At 37.8% G+C, this 11,535-nt stretch overlaps 1 protein-coding gene across 2 annotated transcripts; it reads right to left on the bottom strand.

Moving 5' to 3' along the window:
• Positions 1-9,141: 9,141 nt before the first annotated feature.
• Positions 9,142-11,535, bottom strand: LOC122308972 (esterase-like). Of its 2 annotated transcripts, none has more exons than XM_043122267.1 (5): positions 11,202-11,535; positions 10,214-10,423; positions 9,920-10,089; positions 9,557-9,821; positions 9,142-9,403 (listed from the first exon to the last, which is right to left on the bottom strand). In XM_043122267.1, the coding sequence occupies exons 1-5, from the start codon at positions 11,458-11,460 to the stop codon at positions 9,147-9,149; spliced, it is 1,161 nt and encodes a 386-aa protein (XP_042978201.1). In that variant the 5' UTR covers positions 11,461-11,535; the 3' UTR covers positions 9,142-9,146. The 2 variants fall into 2 exon arrangements, with proteins under 2 accessions (XP_042978201.1, XP_042978202.1); XM_043122268.1 differs by having other exon boundaries at positions 9,920-10,086.

The following is an 11,535-nucleotide window of genomic DNA, read 5'->3' as shown; positions in this document are numbered from 1 at the left end:
AGAAGCAAATAAGATGAAATAATTCGACGTTATCTTGATTATCATATGTGAATCAGAAGTTCAGATGATAATTAAATTTTGGATGCAGTAAGATAAAAATGTCTCATATTCTAGCTGCTAAAATCCCAGCGAGGATTGAAGTCCCTGTAGGACAATTAAGAAATTTAGCAGTCTGAAAGCATGTGAGACCTATAGATACAAAAGGTACTGTATCTCAAAAGAGTAAAGCACAAATAATTTGGTGCTCCTGAAGAGGCCATACCCACAGAACAAGCAATAAAGTCCATCCAAATTTTCTGTATAAAATTCTCCTATATAAACTCTTGAAGAGTATAAATCTCCTGAAGAGTGCCTCCTGAAGAGGTTTTTCATGAAAATGTCTTCCCTTGAAGAGGGACAGGTACCTGAAAATAACGAGATCTCGTTACATTTCATGAATAATGGAGAAATTATGGATAGAAATAAAATTGTTATCGACAATGTATTTCCATATGAGATGGCAATTGACATTACCAGAAGTAATGATGAAAGTGAATCAAGAATCGTCGAAGAATACGATGTAAAATATTGACCAAATTTGAAAGAAACAATTCCTGCAGAATTGATTCACTAGTAAAATATGATGCATCGAGACTTATAGTCCAAAAACCTAAAGAGGTGATGCTTGTTGAATGTCAGTGGGTATTTATAAAAAGGAAATAAAAATGTGATATATAAATCACGAGTCAGTTTCTCAATTCCTGCAGAATTGATATCACTAAGTAAAATGTGATAAATATGGACCTGAAATCCAAACACCTAAAGAGGTGATTTTTTTGTTAAATATCAGTGGATATTTATATACATGATATAAAAAGCCTGAAACTTTTAATATGAAAATGTGATATAGAAATCACAAGTTAGTTTCTCGAAGAAACAATATTGATATGATTTTAATGGTTGAAATCATATTGAGATTTTTATTAGCTTGAAAGTTACCGAGAGTTTGGATATGCATGATTAACTGCATATTTATATGGATCATTGGATCATGATATATATATGAAAATCCCTGAAGGATAGAAAATGTCTGAAACTTCTAATATGAATACATCTGGAAATATGTATTCTATCAAGTTTCAAAGATCCTTATATGATCCTTATATGTATTCTATCAAGCTATTATTGCAGTTTATATATATGATTTAAATGTCATTGAGGCTCCAGAAGAGCTCATGAAACTGCACATATTTGAAATATAAATCTGAAACCCTTGCGGCTTCAAGGGGAAGATGGATGATGTTATTAGTCATGAAATACCATCTTTTAAATACAATTAGTATTTCAAGATTCATATTATAGGTTTGATAAGAAGTGTGCATTATTAAAGAAGAAATAAAATGAAGTACACAGAACATCTACCAGAAGATAGAAACACAAATATGAATATTTGTGAAATATTATTTTATTATCTTGAAGCAAGAATTACAGAAATTTAAGGCACTTTGCCTCATTCTTCAAATGCTCTTGTTCTTCAAGAATCTGCATGTCATCCCTATCTAAAGCGGTGGGCAATCGAAAAGAAGATTTAAGCAAAGATTTTAAATTCCTATTCTCTTTCTTTATTGATTCTATATTCATGTTGGACTCCAGAAGAAGTCGCTGAAGTATAGCAATATTCTCGTGGAGATAGTCAACTCCACAAGTTCTGGATTGCAGTCGCTGAGAAAATGCGACAATGGATGATGAGTATCGGGTACCGAGACTCACAAACTCATAGATAGCTTCATTATCTGACCTATGAGTCAGATCATTATATTGCATGATAGCACCTGTGGTAGAAACAGGAACAGCTGATGAACGAGGTGCAGAGTACCTCATATATTGGCCATGAGAAGATCGCTGAGCCATTGCAGAGTAAAAATGTAGAGAGAGATTGCAGGATAAGAATGCAGAAAGAGATTGCAGAGTAAAATTGCAGTATGATTACAGAAAAGTGAAGAAGATGAGATGCGAATGAAGATGAGCTGAATATCTCTTTTATAGAGAAAATTATGATACAACATCTCTCGTGAAGCAAGAGAAAAGAGATGGAATATAGCTTCATAGCTCTGCGGCGCCTGACAGCTGAGGCGCCTGACAGCACGCCTGACACCTACAGAGGAGTTGAAAATCTGCGGTGCTTGTCTGATCTTAAAAAGCTGGCCACCGTTTTTATTAAAAATGAGGTTAGCAGTTTAATGTTGATGAATTCTCCACTAACTGTATTATTTACAAGAATTCCAGAAGAGTACAACTCCAGAAGAGTAGTGATCAGCAGAAAGATCCAGTTAGTTGGATGTACAAATGCGAGTTATCTTTCAGATACACACAAAAAGATCATTGCAATTCATGAGAAGAAAGTTGAAATTGATATCAAGAAGGGGAAGTAATGTCTTGAAGACTTGTGCTGATTGTACTCTTTTTCCTTCGCTAAGGTTTTATCCCACTGGGTTTTCTTTTGCAAGGTTTTAATGAGGCAATCCTAAAGCATTCGGCGATACAAATTAATACTGTACTCTTTTTCCTTCGCCATTGGTTTTTTTTCCCACAGGGTTTTTCCTTGGCAAGGTTTTAACGAGGCATATTCTTTAAATATGGTCATCCAAAGGGGAAGTGTTGTAAACTATGTTGAATTGTATGACCACATTTATCTAGTCGTCAAATGCATAGTGCTAGCATAGTCCCCTTTTGTACGCCTATATATATCGTTAAATTCTTTAAGAAAGATATAAGTTTGATATATAGATCAATAAGAATTTCCTCTCTCGCTCTCTCTCAATCTCTTGAAATTCTCTTATTTTTCATTGAGTTTATAACAATTAGAAAGCATAAAAAAATTATAATAGATTCAATAAAGTTACAGTAATTTTAATTTTTATTAATTTTATTAATTAAATTTTTTGACCCAGCTATTAGTCAAATATTATTTTAAAATAAAAAATTTCATCTCTCTCGTACTTTTCGATTCTTACCTACCTATTGTATTTCCTAATTTATGTTTATTAAACATATTTAATTATTTACTTTTTACTTTAATTTATATCTATACTTTCCTTAAAAAAATATGATCGTTGTAAGAAAAGACCATTAACAAGTTATACCTATTAGAATAATATCAATGATAAAAATGTATAATTTTTTAATAATGAATATTTTAACGAAATCTCACAAAAACAATATTTACGTGCTAAGTAGTTTAACGAGATATATCAATCTAATTTTTTTTTTTAAACTGTCATCATTTATTCATTAAAAAAATTTATATTCATGAGTAAATATATTTTAAGATGTCTCTATATCAAACATGACACTATAGACTAAAATAATATATTTGGAGCTCCACCTTTACATTGTTTTTTTATTATTATTATTGATTTGGTCTTCATTATTGTTGATATTCTCTATAAACAAACGTCTAAAAGATAATACTATACCTAAATAGATACTCAATCTCACCCTTCATAGAAAGAGACGACTCACATTTATAGATAAGTATTGAAAAAAGAACTCTTTTTTTATTTTAATTTAAAATAAAAAAAAAACTAAAAAAAAAAGTAATAAGATAGATGTAAAAAGAGAAAAGCTACAAACCGAGCAGTTATGAAACACATTTTTACTATAGGTCAATAATCACGTACCACATAGACACTTCATGAAAATAATCAATAGACCCGCATACACCCAATAGGCATTTCACGGAGGCACTCTTTCTCCCATTTCCTCTGTCATTCAGACTTTCAGTACATCTCCTTTTTCTTCCAGCTAGTTTCACACTAACGACCAATATGGTTCCTGCTCCCATGATAGCGACGACGACGACAGGTTTGGCTAACTTTGGGGCAGCTGAAAATGATGCATTTTTGTTTTTATACCTCTACGTACGCAACTTTCAAAAAAGCCAGTTGGAATCCTTGAATGGATCCAGTTGGCCTACCAGCTTTTAGACATGATTATTGGCTTAGAATACTTTTGCCTTGCATATGGTCATATATATTACATTGATTATTGCAATACATAGTACTTGATGAAAAATAATAATAATAATGCAATCATGAATTAAGCAATAACCAGAATAGCAATTTTATTACTTGCCATAGTCTTAATCGTTTAATTTGAATGGAGCTTTATCTCCTTATTGACAACATGCAAACTCATCAAGAAAAAAATATTACAACTCCACTACATTATTCAAATCTCCTTATTAATCATGTCATCCCTGAATTACAATGCTAATGGCTTGATTAACCCTCTTGAATTATGTGGTTTTCCTAATATTAATGTTTACATGTGACTTAAAAATAATGATTACAGTACATATCTTCCCTCACTCGGTTTTATTTTATACTTTGAGCACTAGGGTAATTTTTCAAGTGTCTTTATAGATTTATTTCAGTTTGTAAATTAGGAACTTGAACATTTCTGTCTTATATGTTAATTTCACCGTTCTCTATGCAAGAAGATCTACTCAACAAGTCTCAAAATATCAGGTTGCATGAATTATGAGTAAATCAAGAGATCATGTTGAGATTTTGGACAGTTCCAATTCTAGAGTTAATGAAGTTGAGATAATTGAAGAGGACGATGAGGTTGATGTCGACGGGAACATACTTGAGGAAGGCAATACAATGTCATCTTCATATGTAAAGCCATTTGTGGGGCTAGAGTTTAACGACGTGGAGCATGCACTTAGTTGCTATAAAGCTTTCTCCAAATGAACTGGTTTTAGCATTCGAATAAATCATACTCAGTTGTCAGGTATAGACAAATCATTAATTGTAGACTATGTCAGTTGTCAGGTATAGACAAATCATTAATTATAGACTATGTGTGTTCAAGAAAATGGTTCCGTCAGTATTATCTTAAACTTAAAGAGAGAGCAAGACCCGAGACTATGGAAACAAAGTGCTGGTGTGAGGCGATGATGGCAATAAAGAAGAATGGAAGCAAATGGGTTGTGTCTAAATTTGTACTCCAGCATAATCATGAGTTGTTGACACCTCGGAGTACATGTTTGCTTTGCGGGCATAGACGGGTGACATCAGCTCAAAAAAATTTAATAGACATGCTAAATGAGTCGGAGATACCAATACGAAAAATAATGTCCGTTTTGAGTAAGGAGCACAGTGGTGATTATAATATTAATTGCATTCCTAAGGACATTCAAAATTATTTGGGCCATGGAAGGAAGTCACTTCTTGAAGAGGGAAACGCACAAAAGTTATATGAGTATTTTTTGAAAAGCGAACGTAATAATTAAAGCTTTGTATACTCGATCCAAGTTGATGGACATGGGTCGATGGGAAATTGCTTTTGCACAGATAGTAGATCACGAGCTGCATATCAATATTTTGGAAATGTTGTTACGTTTGAGCTACATACCTAACAAATTGGTACAAGATGCCCTTTGTCCCATTCACTAGATTTAACCATCATCATCAATATGTGATGTTTGGTTGTGCATTATTGATTAATGAAATAGCTGAGTCTTACACGTGTTTATTGAAAATTTGGCTAGAAGCAATGTTTGGTCGTACTCCATCTACAATAATAACTGATGATGACAAATAGCTAAGACCATCATGGAGGTATTTCTCAATACAATTCACAAATTGTGCTTATGGCATCTCCTACAAAAAGTACCTGAACATCTAGCTCATATTTACAACAAATATCCATAATTTAAATATGATTTTAACCACTGTATTCATGATACACTAACTATTGAGGAGTTTGAGTTAGAGTGGATTGAAATGTTATTGAAGTACAAGTTGGAAGAAAATAGTTGGTTGCAAACTGTTTATGTGAAGAGAGAAAAGTGGGTGTCCGCTTACTTGAAATCTATATTTTGCGTTGGAGTGTCCACAAGTCAACGAAGTGAAACTATGAAAAAGTTTTGTAAAGACTATGTTCGTTCAAGTATGATGATAAGTGAGTTCGTCTATCAATATGAAAAGGCTTTGAATGCCCATTATCTAAGTGAGAAACTGAAAGATGTGAAAACAAAAATATCGAGACTAATTATGAAAACTTGTCTAATTATTGAAGAGGCTGTGGCCAAGCCTTAATAGTGGTCTCACTCGTGCTGCCCGCAAGCCTTCGCGATGGACCCACTCACCCTGCTCGTGAGTCCTCACAGTGGTCTCACTCGCACCACCCTCGAGTCTTCATGGTGGTCTCACTCGCGTTGCATGCCAATATTCGTGGTTGTCCCACTCGCGTTGCTCGCAAGTCTTTACGATCGTCTCACTCACACTGCCTACGAGCCTTCGCAATGGTCATCTTGTTGCTTGCAGTCTCTTTCCATATTGTATTGTTTGTGAGCTTTCTCAATTTCTCCTGCTAGCCTCTTCACTGTGGGTGTTTGCATTTCTCGAAGTTCTTCACTGTGGGTGTTGCTCGAACTGCCCTTGGGTCTTCTTCACGGTGGTCCAATGTGTCCATGAGACTCTTCCCACAAGCTCTTCACATAGTAGTCCTTGTGCTATTCATGGTGGTCTTCATATTGTCCATGCTGGTCCTATGTTGCTCGCGAGTTCTTCCCATTGGTAGTCTGTGTGCTTCCCATGAGCTTCTTCTGGTAACAGTTGCAGTTCTTGTGCTTCCATGGTGGTCGAGGACCTACCACTCTCTGTCCGTGAGCCTTTTCATGATGGGTGCTTGCACTGCCCACAGGCCTCTTCACAGTGATCTTTTTCACATTGTCCATGAGCTTCCTTGAATGCTCATTATGCTATCCTTGGGGTTCATCTTTGGTGTATATGTTATCCATGAGCCTTCATGGTGGTCCCATGAGCTTCACCGGTGGTCTTGTTCACGAGATTATTGTGATGCCCGCTAGCTCTTCCTGTAAGCTCATTGCACTGTCTGTGAATGCTTCTCGTGGGTTCTTCATCAAAAGTGTTGCTATCCTGCTTGCGTTGCCCGCAGGCTTCTTATGGTGGTCGAGGCCCAGCATCAGGCCGACAAAAGATGGTGGTACTCATAGTGGTCGCTGCTAGTGGTGACAAAGGGCTTATGGCAGCTTGCCGTGAGCTTCCCACATGGCATGTGCAAGCCATAGGGCAACGCAGCCATGGAGCAGCTTGCTACCACCTTGGTGGTTGGAGGTCACTTGGGCAGAGACAGATAATGCAAGCGGCCACGAGGTGGCCGCCAACACCTCCACTGCGCCACATTGGGGCTAGGCGAGTGGGGCTTACCTCTAGTTAGGTCGTGTGCTTGGCTCACCCAGGAAGTGCCTCCGCCAGAGGTGGTTGGCCGAGAGTCACCCTTGCAGCATTAGACAATGCCGGCGGTCAACTTGGTTGCCGCCGGTGAGCCCACTTCGTGCACAGTGTGCTCTTGTGTGAGTGTCGTGTGTTCTTCTCTTCACGAAGGAGTTGTGCTCCAACCACAAAGGTGGTTGGTGACCACACCAGCATCGACAATCCAAGGTGCGACCGTTGGTGTCTTTGTTAGCCTTGTAGCCTTTGGGCAAGGGCCACAGGGCACACGTTACATGACAACGTGGCTCACAACAGGAGTGTGGCCCTACAAGCGGGGGCCACTACACACCAGCCAGAAACCTCTGACGACTCTCAAGGTGGTCGTCGGTTGGTTTGCCAAGCTAGCGACTGGCTGCTGCTGGCTCCCATCATGGTGGGGGGCATGCCCATACTGTGCATGCCATGCACAATCGAGACGTAAGGCTCATGTAGGCACTGTGCACTTAAGTGCATAGTGTTTGCTCGTAGTGCCGTGCATCCTAGTACACGCTTGTGAGCAGCATTTCCGCATAGTTAGAAGTAGTCAAAATAGTGGGTTCTTTTTAAGCTCAAGTGGTCGGGGAGTTTGGGCTCCCTATTTACACATTGTGTATATGAAGTGCAATATGCTTAGGCTCACTTGACTGGGCAAGGGAAGGTTAATGCGGTTCCTTTTTGCCGCACTGTGCATGCCATGCACAATTGGGACGTGTGGTTCATGTAGGCACTGTGCACTTAAGTGCATAGTGTTTGCCCGCAGTGCCGTGCATCCTAGTACACGCTTGTGAATAGCATTTATGCATAGTTAGAAGCAATCAGAATAGTAGGTGCTTTTTAGGCTCAAGTGGCCAAGGAGTTTGGGCTCTTGCTTTACACGTTGTGCACAAGAAGTGCAATATGCTCAAGCTCACTTGACTAGGCAAGGGAAGGCTAATGCGGTCCCTTTTTGCAATAATATTTTTTATAAAAGTAAAAGTGAGAAAGCCAGGAGTACTTATATGGAGAGCTTCATTTCTAGATATTATTAAGTGTGTTGGGAAGTTGTACTTCTTCCACTTCCAGTGTAAGAAGTAACTCAAATCCCACAGACGACGACATCTATTAATGAGTGTTTTTCATCAATAGTCCGAAAGGGTAGAAGGATCCCTCCCTAGTGTGCTGAGGTGGTGTTGGGCCCAGGTCGGCGCTATGTGGGTCCTAGTATGATGGGCATGGTCGAGGTTGTGTGGACCGACGCCTGATCCGGTACGACTATACGATAAATTCGACTTTGACTATTCCATTCACATCAAAAGGATAGAGATTGTTCAAAAGAAATAGTAAAATAAACATTTGCTCCAACTGCAATTACAAGCAAATATCTCTTGTTGTGGCAGAAAGAGAAGGACTTGAATGGGAAATTTTAGCACTTGAGTTGAAACCTAATTAGCAAGAGCATACAAATGGACCGTATTGGTTTGCGGTCAAGGAGTGTTGGGTTTGTTTTCAAAAGCCAAAAACTGGAACATATGAAATCGGTTTTCCATTAATCCCAGTTTGAGCACAAAATGGAAAGGTAGAGGGAGATGGAGAGGGAGGTCGGCCTTTGGTTACGAAATGGAGAGGGAGAGGGAAATTGAAACACGTCGTTTCATGGAGAACAAAAAATGTAAACACAGTCGTTTAATTAAATAAAGTAGCCTACCATGAAATATCTTGCATGCTTATTTTTTTTCAGTAATGTTAGTTTCAAGTTCTAAATATATAAATTCATCTTAAGTTCTTTGTAAAAAGGAGTCTATTTTTTTAAAAATAGACTTGTTTATTTAAGACTTATACAAATTATTTCTCTTTTTATTTTTATATATATATACATATATAAATTAAGGTGTGAATAGGAATTTAAACTTGGTGACATGCCATTTTCAAGGGTACAGGTGGATCCGAAAACGCTCCAGTTGAAATCTGAGCAAAGACAAACTTGTTGGCAGCCTCAGTATAGTGAATTCCATCCCAGTTTACTCTGACCGAGGGGCGCTCACATGAACCAACAAATATTTGGCTTCCATTCACCGTCACTGTTTCTCCACACCCAACACTACTGCTGTAGTTGTACTTTCCTCCATACCCACAACATGCAACAAGTGGAAGCTCAAATCCTGCACATTTCTCAACCCAAACATGAATATGATCATAAAAATAATAAACATTGAGAACAGAAACAACCATTCTTATATTACCAAAGCAAGATTTTAATTTGGGAAGTTAGAAATGACAAAGAAATAAACTTTTTGCAATATAATAAGACTTACCGTATTTATGTGGCTCTCTATAAAGGGAGTACTTCACAGAGTAGACATCTACATATGTGATTGCAGCTGAAGGAAGATCGATCCTGAGTTGAACAATGGCCTCCTTCAACTTGTGATTGAACGACTGAGCCACATCATTATAAGGCTTTGCACAGCCATAGCTGTCCCTTTGAGCTGATGGAAAAGTGTCCAAAATATAGGGAAGGCAACCAATTGGTCCAGTATTGTGGATCCAAAATGATCTAGCTCCCAACTTGTATATATTCTGCATCATCATCATTAATTTCACTTGATTATCATTAACAGAAAACAAAACAAAGGTTACCTCTTTTTCTTCTTTCCTTTTTTTTAGTCTTAATTTACCTTAACATTAAGAGAGAACTTGTCAAGAATATCGGGGATAGAAGCATTGACTTCCTCTACAGTCATGTTACCAAAGAATCCCTCACCAAGATCATTCTGACCGATATCAAATGTGTATAAAGCTTTAGGAAAATAATCCTTCTTGGGCATCAAATGTGCATATATTCCTCCAACAAGAGAAACAAATTCCAATTGAAAGCATAAAGGTCGTTGAGGATACAGATGTTTTATATGCACTCTCAAAAAACCCAATTATATTAAGGAACAAAACAAGTAGTGGGGTATCCATTTTACCTTGTCGTCTTATAATCTGTGATCTTTCTTTGAACTGCTCAAATTGCGAGTATTGGATATCAAGGTAGAAGGGACTAAATCCACCTGCAGGTATAATTCTGGATGGTAGTCTGATTGTGGATGAGGCCGTGGCAAAGTTTGCACCATGTGTGAAGTTAGCTCCCAAGGAATCAAGGTATGCACTCAGATATGGAAGACCAACACCCATTGCTGTAACCATTCGATTAAATCAAACGAGTGAGAATTCATATCATGTAAGATAATGGGAATTAACTTAATCTAGTCCTCAGCACCGTGTCCATACTGTTGGACTTGGAAGTTTGCTGCAAGATTTGTGCGCGCCTTGGACAGTACTCGGTCAAAACTCTAATGCGCCCTACTTCAACTGGGTCTCATATGAGGTCCACGTGTATGAACGGCTGATGGGATTAATCAATGTCCAATAAATACAGGGCCACCCTTCTCATGAAATTGCACTCTGTTTAGATTTAGAATTTGTTTGTTTGAAAAATCTAATAAAACATCTTTAACTACTTAACTACTATTTCACTACTTTTTACAAGCTATTTCACTTCTATATACAGAATCATCATCTCATTTCCATCCATCCATTAAAATGATGACAAGCACTGGTTTTGAGAATCCATGCATCATATTGGTTTTACTAATTGCAGAATTTCTACATGGCTTACTTCTGAGGAGGTGCTCTGGATAGTTTTTCTGCAGGAGAACTCATGATTTTACTTTGGCTACTTGGCTGTTCTATCGTGTTTAAGTACTGTGTCCATGGATCTTCATGGGCCTGTTAGTACTATAAATTCAGGCCATATACTGGGTCTCTTTCTGCAACATTTTACAAAATGAAATTCTATTCATTCTACCATTACACTTAAGTTGTGTAGGCTACAACAGTGGCTATGAGAATCTGATTCCGTAATAGTTAGTATACAAATATAAGCAGAGCTATGCTAAAATTCAAGATACGTACCCATGAAATCAATCGTGAGCCGGCCATCGGAGAACCTTCCTGCAGGCCTGCGAAAATAGGTCTCCCCATAAGGCGGTGTGGCTCTTATGAGGCTAGCAGACAATCCTCCAGTATCGGAGTTTGAATCGCCAAAGTTAAAGATTGCCGGAAAGTTGCAAACTTTCGAAGCAAATACAGGGTTCAGTGTGGCAGCACACAGTAAAAGCGTAAAGAAGCAAGAGAGAGGAATTGTGAACTTGAGAATGCTAGGAGACTCCATACTGGATTAATCAAAGAGAGTGATACAAATGGGATGGAAACGAAGGAAGTTTGATGTTTATAAGGAAAGGTCGGC

Source organism: Carya illinoinensis, chromosome 5, assembly GCF_018687715.1.
Source record: "Carya illinoinensis cultivar Pawnee chromosome 5, C.illinoinensisPawnee_v1, whole genome shotgun sequence".
Classification (NCBI taxonomy): Eukaryota; Viridiplantae; Streptophyta; class Magnoliopsida; order Fagales; family Juglandaceae; genus Carya; species Carya illinoinensis.
The sequence above is the reverse complement of the archived record's forward strand: the minus strand, read 5'-3'. Positions and strand labels throughout refer to the sequence as shown.

Excerpts from the sequence above, each read along its gene's own strand:
- LOC122308972 (XM_043122267.1), bottom strand. The coding sequence starts at position 11,460 with ATGGAGTCTCCTAGCATTCTCAAGTTCACAATTCCTCTCTCTTGCTTC. Across the intron at positions 10,424-11,201 it reads GCTCACGATTGATTTCATGG|CAATGGGTGTTGGTCTTCCA; the intron begins GTACGTATCTTG and ends GAATGGTTACAG. Across the intron at positions 9,404-9,556 it reads TAGAGAGCCACATAAATACG|GATTTGAGCTTCCACTTGTT; the intron begins GTAAGTCTTATT and ends AGAAATGTGCAG.